Here is a 16,780-nt window from a genome sequence, read left to right as displayed (position 1 = left end):
TTTACCTTTGTGTGCGTTTTCTATTACTTGCTTCTTGAAGATGCTCTAATTATTAGCATGTTGCATTAACTCACTTTTGTCTAAAGACTATAGGTTTTTTTCCCACCTTGTAGGTTTTCTGACATTCTCTTCTACATGCAATCTTTATTTGAGACTTGTGTTTGTTACTTGTGCCAATTAAACGAGACGACTTAATCAATTGATTCTATATTTGCCTAAAGATTTGATGGGCCAGTTGTTTAAGTATTTACATGCTTAAACGGAGTGTTGCATTCCTAACTTTATTAAGAGTGTAGTTGTGTAAATCCTAATAGAATATGTGCAAGATTCTATGAGATCTATTAGATACTTCCTTGTACTTGTATACTACTTAGAGAGCAAAATTCTTTTTTCTTTATTACTATAAATAAATGCACAAAAGAGTAATATACATCACATAATTTCCGAACTCTCTGCCGCCAGCCTCCCTTTCTTTTTTCTTAGTCAAGTAAGCCTACAATATTTTTATATTTATTTGTTAAATATTTTACAAACTTATTCTTTCATTGGACCCGCAAAATTAACACTATTATGACACATCACCCTTTGTTTTTATATTTATTTGTTAAATAAAATCAAATGAAACTTATTGCAAATACCTTTTTTAACAGAATATGTACAATAATGCTATTCAGATGTACGAAATTAATCTCATTGCTAACACTCTCTAAACATGCAGCGACTGCAGGACATTGCAAAATAAAGTAAAAAAAGTTAAGATGAATGCAAAAAGTAAACGGACAGGAAATTCTTTAATCGTTGAATTGATGTTGTTATCATTTCATTGTTTAACTGTAAAACATGATTCTTCCATTATTCGGTAATTCTTAGATGACTAAATAGATTCGAATTTAGCTAATATTTTGTACAGATAATTTTTAAATGATAGTTTAAAAAATACATAGTTTGGATTATCAATAACATTGTAGAATTAAAAAAAAAAAAAAAAAAAAAAAAAAAATAGCGAACAAAGGAAAATATAGTTAAGAATTCTTTAAAAGTTAAAACAAAAGAGTTTAGAAATGAGTGTATATATATATGTCTTTACCGGGGAAACCTTTAAGGGAAGGGATTCTCATTTTTTTTTTTGTTGTTGTAAAAATATGGATTAATTGTAGAATCCACACTATATCGAACTTTAACGATCTGAACCGTCTATTTTTCAAGTTGCACCTCATAGATCATCCTTACAAAATATTAGCCAAATCGAAAATGTTTAAGACATCTAATTGAGTTCAAAAAAATTAACGAATAATTTGCTATATAAGAAATAATAAAATTTTACCTTGATAATTAAATAGGCAAATGGTTTCAGATTGAATTAAATTTTTGCAAGGATAATATATGAATCGAGACTTACAAAATAGACAATTCGAATTGTTAAATTTGATGTGGAGTGGGCACCACACATAAAGTGCCTGCTTTACGGGGGTGGAGTTGACTTAAAGTATTTGAGAGAGCCAAAAGTACATTTGCTAACCATTTTCTAATATAATTATATCGAAGTTTATAATTTTGTAAACCAATTACATGGAGCCACACTGAGAGGTCATGCAGTTTACATGAAGTCCAATGCTTGACGGCAACAATGATGACCAAAATTTTTTAGAACGAAGCAGCCTATAGTATAAACTGAATGAATGAATAATTGAATTTGCGGTCAAGATCCAACGATTAAGATTATCAATGCGTACTATGCTCCCGTCCATTTCATAGCATTATTTTCCCATTGATCCCTTACACAGAAGGTAAATTAAAAACAAAGGGAAAATGTCATCCCACCGACGCATTTTCCACACCCTCTTCTAAAATTTCAACTCGCAGACCCAGTCACAACGATGCCTGTCCCTCGAAACTCCAAGGCACAGCCACCAGTTATCACTCTATGCTTGCGTGTGGTCCCCACTGCATTATTGACCAAAACAATACCAAGTCGTCCCGCTACCGATGACCAGGTACAATTCAGATATATAATCCTTCACAGCTTTGCTAGTTCCTTGCTTGAATTTCATTTCAGTTTTGATCACAATTAGTCCTTTTGCCAACAAGAGAAAATGGCTTTGGTTGGAGAGGCTTTGCTCTCCGGTTCCATCCAGGTGCTGTGCGACAAGATTGCCTCCGGAGAGTTCATGGACTTCTTCCGGGCAAGAAGACTCAACCTTTCACTCGTGGACAAACTGAAGGTGACGTTGATGACCCTCCACGCAGTCCTCAACGATGCAGAGGAGAAGCAGATTGTCAACCGTGCCGTCGGGATGTGGCTTGACGAGCTCAAACATGCTGTGTTCGATGCCGAGGACTTGGTGGATGAGATTGATACCGAAGCTTCGCGTCGCAAGCCAAAAGATCGGACTAAGACAACCCAGGTGTGCAACATCCTTTCTACCCCTCTTAATCCTTTTAATTATAAGGGCTTGAACGGTAGAATAGAAGATTTGTTCAACAAGTTGGAACACCTTGCAAAACAAAAGGATGTCCTCGGTCTTAGAGGATGCGTTGGGGCCAAGGTTTCACAAAGAACTCCCACAACTTCTGTTGTTGAGGAAGGATTTTGTACCTATGGAAGGGATGGAGATAAAGAAAAGTTAAAAGCTCTACTGCTGCTATCTGACAATGAAAGTAGAAGTAATTTTTCTGTTGTCCCTATTTTCGGAATGGGTGGGGTTGGTAAGACAACTCTTGCTCAACTCCTTTACAACGATGGACAAGTTAAAGAGCATTTCGATACGAATGCTTGGGTTTGTGTTTCCGAACACTATGAGGCTTTGAGGGTGATTAAGACCCTTATTGAGGAAATCACTAAAAAACCATGTGATAATTTGGGTATGAATTCCCTTGAAGTTCAACTAAGTGAACAATTGATGGGAAAGAGATTTTTACTTGTCCTGGATGACCTTTGGAATGAGAGCTATGATGAGTGGGATCGTCTACGAACTCTTTTCACGTATGGGGCGAAGGGAAGCAGGGTCATTGTAACAACAAGGAGTAGGCGTGTTGCATCCATCGTGTGCAATAGTATTCCAATTCATGACTTGGAAAAATTATCAGACAAGGATTGCTGGCTGTTACTGGAAAAACATGCATTTAGAAATGAGAACCTCAGTGCTCGTCCAGATTTGGAAGGAATTGGTAAGCAAATTGCATGCAAGTGCAACGGCTTGCCTTTAGCTGCAAAAATAGTAGGGGGTCTCTTAAGTTGCAACCTAGACTATAGGGAATGGAATCACATATTAAATAGCAATTTTTGGGGTCTACCAGATGCTAATAGTATTCTTCCTTCTCTAAGATTGAGTTACCATTATCTTCCATCTTACTTGAAACGATGCTTTGCTTATTGCTCAATTTTTCCAAAACACTATGAATTTGAAAAGGAAAGTGTAATTCTACTATGGGTGGCAGAAGGTTTAATTCAACAATTAGAGAGTGAGAATACAATAGAGGAGATTGGTGAAAGATACTTTGATGAATTGTTATCGCGATCACTATTTCAAAGACCAAGATTGGATCAACCAAGTTTCACTATGCATGATCTCATCAATGACTTGGCTATGTTTGTGTCTGGAGAGTTTTGTTTCAGGTTCGATCAGAAAAATTCACATGAAGTTCCTAAAAGAGTTCGCCACTTGTCGTATATGAGAGGAAACTTTGATACATCTCTAAAATTTGAGCCATTAAAAGGAGTTGAATGTTTGCGAACCTTCCTTCCAGTGTCTTTAGCACCATACGATAGCCGTGATCGTGGATATGTAAGCAATAAGGTTCTAGATGATTTACTGCCAGCACAAAAATGTTTACGGGCTTTTTCATTGTCAAGATATCAAAATATCAATCACTTACCTAGTTCTATTGGTAACCACATCCACTTGCGCTATGTTGATCTCTCTTATACGGCAATTAAAAGGCTACCAGATACAGTGTGTACTCTCTACAATTTACAGACTCTGTTGTTGTTAGGTTGTTCTTCTCTTGTTGAATTGCCTGCAGACATGAGGAAATTGATTCATTTGCGTCATCTTGAAATTAGTGGAACTAACATAAAAGAGATGCCTGTGCATATGGGTAGACTAAAAAGTTTGAGAACGCTGACTGTTTTTATGTTGGGGAAATCTGTTGGGTCAAGCATTGCAGAATTGAGGGAGTTGTTGCACCTTCGAGGAAAAATTTCTATCTTGAATCTGCAAAATGTAGTCGGTGTTATTGATGACTTGCTGAAGGATAAGAAAGATCTCAATGAGGTAGAGTTGGCATGGGGTCATGAAGTTTCCAATGATTTTGTGAAAGAGAGACGTGTACTTGAAAGATTACAACCTTCGGTAAATTTGGCGAAACTAACCATCAAGTTTTATGGTGGAACCAGTTTCCCAAATTGGGTGGGAGACTCGTCCTTCTCCAACTTACAAGTGATGCGTCTCAGGGCTTGTAGTAATTGTAGCTCTCTGCCACCAGTTGGTCAGCTACCTGCTCTCAAAGAGCTCTACATACAAAGGATGGAATTGGTTACGAGTGTTGGTGTTGAGTTGTACGGGGGAAATCAACCATTTCGATCTTTAGAGAAGCTCGAGTTCAGGGATATGCCAGAGTGGAAGGAATGGCTGCCTGGTCCAGGTGGAGGTGAAAGTCCAGACTTTCCTCGGCTTAAGGAGCTGAAGTTAATTTGGTGTCAGAAGCTGAGAGGAAACTTGCCCACTCATCTTCCTTCCTTGAAAATACTTGAGATCTGGGGATGTGAGGCTCTACATGGAAACAGGGCCAGTAATACCCTGAACACGGAATCCTTACGACTATCTCTTGAACAACTGACAATAAGTGGATGCCCGGGTCTCTCATTGTCACTGCAGTCGACGGAGACGCTGCCGTCGCTTCAGATGTTTAATATTTCTTGTCTTGGTGGGAGAGAATGGTTGCCGCAAATGGTGCACAACAGCAATCGTCTTCAACATTTGAGTCTTTCGAAGTGTTCCTCACTCTGTCGTTCCCTACAAATGGTCTGCCAACCACGCTGACATCACTCCGTATAGATGATTGCAGGAAATTAGAATTCCTATCACGTGAGATGATGGCCAAATTGACTTCCCTTCAGACTTTGGATCTTGTACAGAGCTGTGATTCTCTGAGGTCGTTCCCGTTGGGCATATTCCCCAAACTTTCATCCCTTTATATATGGGGTTGTCAGAATCTGGAATCCTTTTCTGTTGAAGGAGGAGCAAATGAAAATCTCAGCCACTCTGACTCCCTGGCTATTGTGACATGCCCAAACCTTGTCTCGTTTCCCGACGGAGGATTGCCTACTCCCAACCTGACTTACTTTTCAGTCTTGGCATGCGAGCATTTGAAGTTTTTGCCGGACCGAATGCACACCCTCACCGCCCTTCAATTTTTGTGGATACAAAGTCTTCCAAATCTGGTGTCATTTGCACAAGTGGGTTTGCCTCCCAACCTGCAAACATTTTGGATCATTAATTGTGAGAGACCGAGGCCTTCAGCGGAGTGGGGATTGCAAGGACTTGTCTCTCTCCGACGATTTTGGATTGAAGGAAACAAGGATCTGTTGGAGACGTTGCTCGAGGAACAGATGCTCCCTGCCACTCTTCACACTCTCAAAATCTCTTCTGTATCGAATCTGAAATCTTTGGACAGAAAGGGTCTTGAGCACCTCACTTCTCTTCAAGAGCTGCGAATTTTAGGGTGCGAGAGTCTCGAAATCCTTCCAAAAGACGGTTTTCTAGCATCTCTTTCTTTGCTGGGCATCTGGCATTGTCCTTCTTTGAAGAAGAGGTACGAGAAGAAGAAAGGAAAAGATTGGAAAAACATAGCTCGCATTCCTTGCATACAGATAGATGATGAAATCACCATATGAGCTTTCAACTCACCTCTCCAACTGTCAACTCTCAAGACAAAGCCAGGTACATACGTACGTGTTTAGCAACACTTATCTGTAGTTATGTAAATTGATTGTCCTCAAATGTTCCAAACATACCTGATTGTCTTCAATGTTTGACACTCAACTGTATTTTGCACCACTTAACTGTGTTTGGATGAATGCCAGTACATTGCGTTACTATACAAGGAGGCTGACAAGGAGGCCGGTTGTTCCGCTGCAGATTTCACCGAAGGGATATATCTCCGGTTGAACGCTGATGATCCGTAAATTGTAACTTACCTTCCTTTTCTTTTGCTTTCTTCATTTTGCCATGTCTAAATTTGCGCTTATAATATCAGTATTTATTAACAGTGGAATCGATCTATACTAGGTCTCCCTTGGAGAATTTCAGATCAGGGGAAGTGAGGATCTATTGGAGAGATTGCTCAAACAACAGCTGCTCTCGGAATCCCTGACCGGAGATGGACCTCAACAACCAAGCTCTCTTCAACAGCTATGCATCCGTCGATTGTCTTGCACTCTGCCAGAAGAGGATTTGCCGCAATCTCTTTCATTTCTGAGGATCACCAAAATGTTTGTTCTTCTCTGAACAAGAGGTGTGAAAGGAATATGAATGGAAGAGATTGAGGCAATATAGTTCACATTCCTTGCAACTTTCATTGATACAAATCAAAGTCGGAACTTTGAACCGCTTATTTTTAATTTTGTTCTTAAAAAAACTGCTTATTCTCTACGTTCCTGCATAATTTCTGGTAAATAGTGACCTGTGCTCACCATATTTAATTTATGTTTTATCATATATGTGTGCAAATAATTTAACTCTACTTTATATAAATTATGGTAAATTAATTTTGATTCAAACAACATTTATTTATTTATTTATTTGTAAGTATATGATTTAGCAGGTGTAACAATATTCTTAGTAAAACAGAAAGTTACTGTTTTAAAGTTTTCGGAGAATGGCTCACTTGACAACAAGAAGGTAAAAAAAAAAAAGGAAAGGGAAAAACTTGAAACAACCCTAAACATCTGTGAGCACAAAATTAACATCTCATTTTTCATTAATCTGATCAAAACAAAATGAACACATTCAAGCAGCCAAGATTAGCATTTGCCACTGCACATGCTAACTGGCAGCCTGTACTTATCACTATTCACTATATTAGTTCAACCATGAGATCTCAGCTTGATTCCGAAAGACGAGCAGCAAAGTAGAGAGAAACATGGCAAACTCCTAAAATTTCCGAATATTAAACCCTAGAAGCAAAACAAATTTAACGAACACAAAATTAATGCTGTAATAAGTGTATCCTACGACAGAATGGTAAGAGAACAAGAAAGAGTTGAAAGAAATCACATCGCCGACCTGCGCAGCTCTTCTTGTCCATGTGCAAAGTGGCACCTATCCCCAAAGGTGCATGTACCTTTAGTAAAGTTCTCACAAAGCTTAGTCCTGAAGTTGCTTGCCGGAGATGAGGCTGACATAGCAGGTTTCCTCGTGTTGTGAGGTCCAGCACCTGAACTCACGTTCCCAATGAGCTCACGAACCATAGCACTGGCGTCTTTAATCTGGTCCAAGGTACCCTCAAGCTCAATGTTCCTCAGCTTATGATCTGTCTCATGCTCTCTTATGGAAAGCTTTGCACCAGTCACACGACAAATTTGCTTTGAGTGTACACCGTTTTTCCCAATAATGGCTCCTGCAAGCGAAGCATCAACACTGATCTTAGCCGTGGCAGTGGCCCCAAAACTTCCTACAGCTCCATGTGCCGGTGGGGCAGACTCCATCCGACCTCCCATTCTGCCTGGAAATCCGGCCCCTGCACGAGGATCTTCGTAGGATTGAGCAGTGGGCCTACCAAGCTCCCACTCACCATGGGCAAAATGGCATTTATCCCCAAACTTGCAACCTTCAACCGTGTTGTACTTATTACACAACCGTGTCTTGACAGCTGGAGGAGAAGAACCATCTGGAAATGATGGTGAGGCTGCTGAATTTCTAGGAGGAGGAGGATGGGTTGGATTGCTACCAGTCATCTGAGACACCGCTTTGATGCCACCAGGAACATAATGCAAAAAGTGACATCCTTCACCAAAAGGGCACCCGGAAGTGCTGCATATAAATAAAACAAAAACTTCTGAGCCCAAATATGACAGAAAATGACAAAATGTCACAGAATATGACTAACTAGTAACTATATATCAGAAATGGGCTTATGAGAAAATATCTTCCATAAGCTTTAGTTGGGAAAGGGTTATGTTATAGAAAATATAGGAAAAAAGATACACGAAACCAAGAATGGATTCTTCACGAGAATCACTGCCCAACGAGGGAAAACATATGGTTTTCTTACAAATGTATCAAAATCCTAGAAGTTGTGAAACTAAGTGGAACTTTTAACTTTAGTCAACTATATATCAGGCAATCATGTTTTATTAGCAATGGAATAGTGTTATTTTCACAGGTGACTCAAAGCCAATCTTCTACTATCCAATTACATCACCACCACCCTTACCTGATACTGAAATGAAAATAACAACATACTAAAACTGCATAACACTATCTTAAAGGTCTACCAGAGCTCAAAATCACTGCCGAAAAAGTCTGAGATTGGAAATGTATGACAATTCACAATAAAGCATTGTTTTATAATATAAAATCGCCACCATAACTCAGACCTCACCCTATACAAACCTTGAAAGAGATCAAGAAATATTAACGGAAAAACATTGGAACTTTTTGAAAAAGATCAATGAACAGTCACAATTTAAACAGAAGTTACATATCCCCCGGAGTTTAGCGAAATGCACACAAAGTCCGACACAGTTTCGAAAGAAAACATGACTTGACCTTATCAAAATTCTTAATTCATCTTACTTTTTGCATAGTCCGAACATAAAAAAAAAAACCTGCTTCAAAACTTAGCGAGCAGTTCTGTAGCCTAAATCACTTTGATTTCAAATGCAAGAAAGAAACTGAAGAAAACCATGGTATGAAGGACAACTTCTGCTTCCCATACAACCATGATAAAATAGATAGTATACATTAAGTACTTAATCAAACTGTAGTCATTCAATGATATCTGTTCAGTTTTTGTTAGCATGATTAGAACAGATGATTCAACCTTTACCAAAGCTTTGACGGCCCATTTCATTAGTCCAAATTACTCACAAAAATTGAAGAACAAACTTTTTCTTAAACTTGTCAATATGCATATTACACTTAGGCCATTCATTTTAGATAAGTTAAGATTAGAACCTGAAAAACTTTGTGCATGGCTTCGATTTGCTTCCTATACCAGGTTGAAAGGACTCCATTTCTGTTGCAGAACATTAATTAATTTCCCTCAGTTACACTTACAGTGGATTATTAATCTTCAAAACTTTAACAATATTCATCATCACGTATTCATGTTACCATTGAAGAATCATAGAGTAAGAACAAACCCCATTTTGCTGTTGAACAAAACAGACCTCTAAACCCTGTACTTTTTTTTTGAGAAGAAAGTAAACCCTGTACTTTTTAAACCAAAAAAGAGGAAACAAAATGATAATTAAAATTATGGTTGCTTCAATTCTTAGAGGAAAGTGAAGAGAACATGGGATACTCCATCTCCTTCTCTCCTCGTCAGTCATTAGCAAATAATATTTAAAACAGTGGATTCCCTCTTACTTGAATAACAGCACCAAAATGAGATAACAGATAGCTCTTCTAAAACCAAACCAACAAGACAAACTATAAGTGGTTTACAACTTGATAACAATAGCTAGTGCATTTAAACAATTTCATGTGGTACTACATGATAATAATGTGCATCTCACAGAGAAAATTCCGTACTTTAAACATATTGTTTTAAGGGAGTCTTTTACCAAACTATACTACACCTAAAGCCCTATTTTGAAAAAACATCCCGCAAACACTCAATAACCAACTTCCAATTACATTCAACCCACCAAAGCAAACAATTTTTTTGAAGACATTAAAGAGCACTCTTTTGAAGAAACCTTATGATAGGCAACCCAAATGAATGTCCATATGACATAGCAACAAAAAACCAAATTTCGCTCTTCGAATGCCCCACAAGCTCAAATGAACTAGAAAACCGGTATTTTTAAACTCGCCCGCAAAATTCAATGTTCTTTAAATACTTTTCCTTCATTCTTATCAAGCAGGAAGCTTTCTTAACTTAATTTAACACTTAATGAACTTTCTGAACTATCGAAATCGAGTATCAAGAAAAGCTAAATGCACAGAATCAGAACAAGCACATACCAAACCCTAGATTTCAATGCTTACAACATACACACATGCACACATACGCATATACATATCGGCAAGGTACAAAAATATGAAAATACATGGAAGAAAGGTTGAAGCTTGAAAGCAATGGGAAGCCAAACCTGGCTTGGATTTCTTGAAGCCGCCATTCCCATTAAAGTGCGCAGCTTCCGGCCTGCCTCTCTTCCGGCCACCTCCTCCGAACTCCATTATAGCTCACAGAGAGCTCCGACGTCCGAGCACGAAACAGCGAGAGAGTTCCAGAAAACGGAACCCTAGGAGAGAGAAAGTTAGAGAGAGAAAGAGAGGGAGAGGGTGATTCAATTGAACCGTCTAGGGTTCGCGAAAGAGGGGAAAGGCGGACTCGAAATTGCAATTTAAATTCAGTTAATAATTCGTGACTGTCGCCTGTCTGTCACCAGTGTCATGTGTGAGACGGTGATAGAGAGTCACGTGCGCCTCGTGTGACGTTATCATATGATCGTTGGAAATCCGAATCTTCCTGAATGATAAGACCGTATAGGCGCTAGGTGCTAGCTTATTGTCGACTAGCGCCTAATATTTTTTAAAACTTTGATTTTGCGTCACATAGCCTAGGGGTTAGGCTAGTTGATTTTAAGCCTAGGTGGGCAACTAGGCTCCCCCAAACCCAGTGGATTGGAATGGGGTGGAGGAGTTTTAGAGGAAGGGAGGGGATTTACTTCACTATGCCCTAGGGGATTTGATATGGATGGAAGTGCTCTAAGGGAGAGGAAGTGGGCTAAACCGCAATAACGTGGTTCGAATTTATTTTTAGCGAAAATCAAACCTATAATATCTCACTTACAAATGAAAAGGAATATCATTATTATGTAGTCTTAAGTGGCGGGTTGGGCCGGTAACATGAAAGACAGAGACAAATTCCTCTCTTTTTCGCTTCCCACGTGAATTTGCATGCAACATGTTGTAGGAAAGTCGTTTCCATGCAAAAGTTGATCCGACTACCCATTGTTTCCAATGCAACATTAAAATGACAATTTTATTACTTGTTTTCGGTGGGAAGTATTGTTGGCTCTTTCGGCCCATTTTTAGTTCGACAATCTTCAGACAATTGGAAGAACTCGAACGGAATGACAAACTTAGAGGATAATCTTAAAGTTAATTCTTGGGATCAGTCATCTTAGTGGCAGAGTTAGGAATTTAGGTTAGGAGGGGCCTCTCACAAATGTTTAAAAAAATAAAGAAACATTGCAACACTGCAACACTGCCAACAACCCAACTCATTAACCGCTGCAACACGCTCAATCCCTCTCTCATGCTCACGAACCCATCTCTCATCCATCGTCTAATTATCGTCTCATTCATTGTTTGGTGATCGTCTCAGCCACTATTTTGCCGCTCTAGATTTTTGTTCCAATTATGATGTTTGTTTTCTCGGTGACAATGGTGTTGATTTTCTAATTTTGCTCCATTTCATTAGTACGTTCAGATCAGTTGACTGCCGTGTTAATTGGCGAAAAAATGACCTAATAGAAAGGCTAGCAAGAAAAATAAATAGCACATGGATGAAAGCATAACTCAAGCTTGTCAACAACCAACAGTACCATTGAAAAAAGATTAAACTCTAGGAGAACCCAACTCTCTCACCGACTTCCGCTCTCTCCCTCTTGTTGTGGCTCTAATCCCTTAAAAAAAATCTTTGAAAATCAAAATAATAACTTCAAGATTTCTCTGTGAAAAAAATATCAGGGTAAGCCAGGAACCATTCTAGTCCCTTTATAGCACTGCCCCCATCTATTGTTGCTAACATAATATGTTCCTAAACTTATCAATGATTTACTATTATCATTAGTTTCTCGAATTTCTAGCTAAAATTATTTTTATCTCTAATAGAAGATGATGGGCGTACAGAAGTTGAATGCTATTAATTTCCTCCCAGAAATATTCAAGCTGTGAAGAGAACGAAAGTCTAAACATTTCCTATAAATGAGAGAAATTACCAGTGTCTTGCACATTGTTAACTAACATATTAATGATATGTGTACACGCACTGTGAGAAGCCATTCACAAAGTTGGTGTGTGATACCTTGAGATTTTCTTTATTCACTCTTTAACGTCAATTACCGTGCAAACATTATAAAACATTGTATAAAAAAACATGAGATAACAGAAAATCTATGAAGAGAGTCTCACTTTTGAAAGAGTCTCATTAGCATTTTTCTTATGTCAAATACTACTTTGAAAAGGTGGGAAAATTGAAAATGCATGCATTCTATTCTAGCGTAATTTTATTTATTTTTTGGTAAAACTAGTGTAAGATTTTTTATTTACGTTTAGAACAATCTTAAATAACAAGAAGAAGTAGAAGAAAACTATACACATGCAATTATTGATCACCTATGCAAATTCAAGCCATTCGTTTTGTAATTGTTATAGATCATAAGAAAGTATAAGGATATGTGATTGTAGATGACACACCCGATCTTGATATTCCCCGAACATCAGGTTAGGTACGTGCTGGCCGACACCTGAAGGTGACGAAGCCATATTAGGATGCATGAGAAATAATAAATATAAACAACACTTAAAAGTTTAAATGTAATTAATATGCAATTGAGAAACGTGTCCAGAGCATACGACTAATTCTATATGTAGAAAATAAATGATATAAAATTGAATGAACAAAGGAGTGGGTCCTACATAGAGAGGACTCGAAGATGCTGATGCAGAAGTGCCTTGACACCGGGATTATACGCCTCGATTCTAAGTCCTGAGGGGGCGCAAAACAAACATGAGTGGACCAAGTTATATATAAATAATACTGAAATGGTTATTTAACATACTAACCCCCAAAGTTTTATGGAAACTCAATAGCATAATATGTAATAGGTTTTCTGAAAACCCTAACATGCCATAAAACCTTCATAAAACATACATTATATATAGTGTGCTAAGTAGTGGTATCAAATCGCCCGTAGGTGATGCGAACTAAGTAAGCACACAAATTAAAACCCTCTTGTGACAATTGTAGTATATGAATAAGTAGGGATCGTTCTTAACCGGGGATTAGGAGGGATTGCAAAATCACTTGGAAACTAACTCAAAAACGTAAAATAAAGTTTGAAACACTAAACTAGACTCAAAGAATGCAAAACTAAACAATAAAACACAAAAACAAATCAAAAGACTCAAATAATACAAAACACTTATAAACACAAACTAAGACACTTTCTAACTAAATTGGACACTAAAGTAAAGGGGGATTGAGATTTTGACGAAAACAAAATAAATGCACAAATTGTAATTTAAAGGCAGAATTTAAATATGAATGTGATGAAATATGGAATGAATGCTAGCTAGAAGGTTCTTCTCCACACATGTCACACTTGCATACAAAATGACTTTTAGTTGGTCTTTCGATAAATTATGAAACTCAACACCCCAGGTTAATTAGGTCCGCTTAAATTAACCGTCAAGTTCTCCTTAAGTTAATGAATTGGATGGGTTAGCGCAACGCAATTCAAAACATTCTCCAAAAGTCCTTTACGTGAAAAGCACAATAAAGATACAATCAAAGATCATTAAGCATCATGAAAACTATAAGTGTTGACGAGGCATTCGTTACTATGATGAGCATGAAACTAGTGCCAAGAATTCATTTAACGCGATTGTTTATAAGCAACCTCCACTACTTGTGAATATAAGTTCATAACTATTAGGTGAAATTCACTTATACTCTAGCATCATATTCATGCATGAAAATTAAGCGTGCACTCTCAATCAATATACATAAATAAGTTATCGAACAAGCAGTTAAACAAATTGAATTCACCATTCATGAAATTCCAACCAAAAATAATCAATTCATATTGCAAGCATAAACATGGTTTCGAATCACCCCCTAGCTAACTAGGGGGATTTAGCCTCTCATATTCGCAAAAAGAGAAATACAATTGAATTTAAACATAAAGCACAAAGGATTGATTACACCTAGAACGCCCAACGAATCAACGTGAATTGGTGCGCGTCGAAGCTCCTCTTTCCTCTTCTCCTTGCTGCGGCAATGATGTTTTGTGTGTGAAGGCTGCACGGTTTTTGGGAGTTGGGATGCACGGCTCAAGTGGATGGGAAATTATGGGATCGTGGAGGTCACGGCTTAAGGGGCAGAAATATGGGATATGGTGGCTGCGGCAGATTTTAGAGAATGGGAGAAAAATGGCGGCTGTTAAGGGAAAAATAGGGTGGATGTGTCTTATATGGGATGGTGGCGGCTGGATGAATGAAATTAATTAGGTTGTGAATGGTAAATGGGGGCCACGGCTTAAGGACTAAAAAATGGGAAAAATGGCTGCGGCTGTTTGATATGTTTTTAGGTTATGGAATGGATGCATGGATTAGGTCAAAAAATAAATGGGATTATGCGGATGGAAAGAATAATGGGAAAGAATAATGGAGTGAATGGCTTAGGGTTATGGGATTATGGTGGCTGAATGATTGTAGGTTATGGCATGCACGGCAATATGGTGTGAGTGTGTATGATAAGAAGAATAAAAAAAATGATATGATGCTAATTAAAAATGGAATGAATGGGATTTGCGGCTGGATGTTTTTTTGGGTCATCAAATGCACGGCAAAGGTGGGAATTTTTATATGGTTTATTAGGGTTTTTGATAAATGGGGGGGCCACGGCTAGAAAGGCAAAATAGGTTTTGTGGCTGCATGATGAATAGAATTAGGGAGAATGTGGTTTTGCGGCTAGGGTTAGGAAAATGTATGATTTCAGAAAACTAACCCTAGCTTATTTAAAATTAAATCAAAGGCTTACGAAAATAGGAAATTAAAACATAAATATAAAGGTGCGGCTAGGAAGGGAAATAGGGCTAGGGCCTTGGTTTTGTGTCCTAAAGTGCCTATAAGGCCGTCAAAGTGGCTAGAAAATACGGACGTTTAAGTTTAGGAAAGGTTACCAAAACAGGAAACTTAGGGTTAACTTTCCTAAAATAGGAAGCCTTGTTTGAGTAGGATTCTTCGTTTTGGTAAGAATTCATCGTTGGCGTAGGAATTCGTCGTTTCTTCAAGTCTTCAACTCATTCATTCCTCTTTCGCTCCAAAAGACTCCAATTTGCATCTTCTTGCACACTTTAGCCTTATAATCTGAAAATACACAAAAGTGGCCTTAAACACTAAAACAACTAATTAAACACAACAAAAATGCACAAGAACAAGCTAATTAAGTCGCATGAATATGCTCCTATCAAATTCCCCCACACTTAACTTTTGCTAGTCCTCGAGCAAAACAAAACAACTAAATTAAACAAGACGAAACAAAACAAACAAAACATAACCTAAACCTTCCAACGTTTGCCTCAGGGATTTCCAATGAAACATGACATGTCAAAGATCATTACTCACATAGTTTTTAGTCTTACTTCCCCTTAAGCACATCCTTAATCATAGTCACCATTCACTAGTTCGCATTTAATCAATTAAAACACATTTTGAATGTAGTAACATGCCTTAGAGAATTCCCTCAATTCCTCACTAGTTATGCACTCAATTTTCACTCAGATTTTCTGACTACACACCCTACACTAGTTATATGTGAGAAGATTGATGTAAACATGAAAGACTAGTACTCACATATGTTATAACAAAGAAAGCAATTTCTAGAGTAATCAAACGTGTTTGGATATGATCTCATGAATGGAATGCTACTACTTAGATGCGAGAACCAGTGACACCATATGCTCATACCAAATTCAAACTCCACAATTGAAATGCACAACACTCAAGATAGAAGTAGAGGGTTGTAACGGGGCTTGGGATATTGGCTCACAAGGAAAGGTAGGGATACACAAAAGTTCTTTAAGCAATAGTAAGTAAAGTAATGAAATTAAGACCTAGAATTCCCTTAGAATGCAGAAATCAACTTTTAGACAAACAGGGGAGATTTAAACAACTCTTAGGGCCTAATTCATTGTTTTGGGCCCTTACTTCAACAACCAATACTTTTCAACTCTTTTTTTTTTTCCTTTTCTTTTTTTTTCTCTTTTTTTTTTTTTTTCTTTTCTTTTCTAACCGTGCCTATGGCACAAAAACTCACATAAATACTCTTTCCCCCACACTTATTTCCTGCAACACATTAATCAAAAGGAATTCATTGCTTACTATGCTTCAAGAACAAGGGTAAGGATGGTCCTAATCTAGGCTAGGTGAGGATAATGCGGGTTAACAAAGAAAGTAGGCTAAACAAGGCTCAACAGGGTTAAATCCTACAAAACAAATGAAAAGGGAAATATGGCAATTTGGCTATGGTGGTGGTCACTACACAACTTCATCTTGAATATGTGGTATGCAAATCAATGACATGCTTTGAATGAAATGGGCATGAGTTCTAGCATTTGGAACTAAGTGATGAAACGCCTTCTAAGTAGTAACCAAGCAATGAATAATGAGATCATACAACGACTTAGAAAACAATGATGCATAGATTATAACTCTCCAAATAACGTTTAGGCTCAAGTCTCACAGGGATGTAGCGTTTGTTTAAGTTCATTCCTTCAAGCATGTTACAAAAACTAATTTTTTCTTTTGTGATTACA

The 16,780-nt window shown here is 37.8% G+C and overlaps 3 protein-coding genes across 4 annotated transcripts; 2 read left to right on the top strand and 1 right to left on the bottom strand.

Annotated features, from left to right (window-relative positions):
• Positions 1-1,483: 1,483 nt before the first annotated feature.
• Positions 1,484-6,703, top strand: LOC103963923 (putative disease resistance RPP13-like protein 1). 2 transcript variants are annotated; one of them, XM_048569397.1, is made up of 4 exons: positions 1,484-1,994; positions 2,089-5,942; positions 6,086-6,190; positions 6,291-6,703. In XM_048569397.1, exon 2 carries the CDS (start codon positions 2,094-2,096, stop codon positions 5,040-5,042), a length of 2,949 nt encoding a protein of 982 aa, XP_048425354.1. In that variant the 5' UTR covers positions 1,484-1,994; positions 2,089-2,093; the 3' UTR covers positions 5,043-5,942; positions 6,086-6,190; positions 6,291-6,703. The 2 variants fall into 2 exon arrangements, with proteins under 2 accessions (XP_048425354.1, XP_048425355.1); XM_048569398.1 differs by having other exon boundaries at positions 1,487-5,950.
• Positions 5,096-5,896, top strand: LOC125470408 (putative disease resistance protein At3g14460). The gene has a single exon (XM_048569374.1). The coding sequence runs from the start codon at positions 5,096-5,098 to the stop codon at positions 5,894-5,896; it is 801 nt and encodes a 266-aa protein (XP_048425331.1).
• Positions 6,704-6,950: 247 nt separating the features above from the next.
• Positions 6,951-10,582, bottom strand: LOC103963894 (zinc finger CCCH domain-containing protein 14). The gene is made up of 3 exons (XM_009376775.3): positions 10,322-10,582; positions 9,180-9,240; positions 6,951-8,033 (listed from the first exon to the last, which is right to left on the bottom strand). Exons 1-3 carry the CDS (start codon positions 10,407-10,409, stop codon positions 7,274-7,276), a joined length of 909 nt encoding a protein of 302 aa, XP_009375050.2. The 5' UTR covers positions 10,410-10,582; the 3' UTR covers positions 6,951-7,273.
• Positions 10,583-16,780: the final 6,198 nt, after the last annotated feature.

Source organism: the organism of the source record quoted next, unplaced genomic scaffold (assembly GCF_019419815.1).
Source record: "Pyrus x bretschneideri cultivar Hongxiangsu unplaced genomic scaffold, Pyrus_bretschneideri_v1 Contig5, whole genome shotgun sequence".
Taxonomy (NCBI): Eukaryota; Viridiplantae; Streptophyta; class Magnoliopsida; order Rosales; family Rosaceae; genus Pyrus; species Pyrus x bretschneideri.
The sequence above is the reverse complement of the archived record's forward strand: the minus strand, read 5'-3'. Positions and strand labels throughout refer to the sequence as shown.

What these genes read in the sequence shown, in the direction of transcription:
- LOC103963923 (XM_048569397.1), top strand. Translation starts at nt 2,094, where the DNA reads ATGGCTTTGGTTGGAGAGGCTTTGCTCTCCGGTTCCATCCAGGTGCTG.
- LOC125470408 (XM_048569374.1), top strand. Translation starts at nt 5,096, where the DNA reads ATGGCCAAATTGACTTCCCTTCAGACTTTGGATCTTGTACAGAGCTGT.
- LOC103963894 (XM_009376775.3), bottom strand. Translation starts at nt 10,409, where the DNA reads ATGGAGTTCGGAGGAGGTGGCCGGAAGAGAGGCAGGCCGGAAGCTGCG. An exon ending in CTTCAAGAAATCCAAGCCAG is followed by an intron (nt 9,241 to 10,321) that starts GTTTGGCTTCCC and finishes GTTCTGCAACAG; the next exon opens with AAATGGAGTCCTTTCAACCT. An exon ending in CCATGCACAAAGTTTTTCAG is followed by an intron (nt 8,034 to 9,179) that starts GTTCTAATCTTA and finishes ATTTATATGCAG; the next exon opens with CACTTCCGGGTGCCCTTTTG.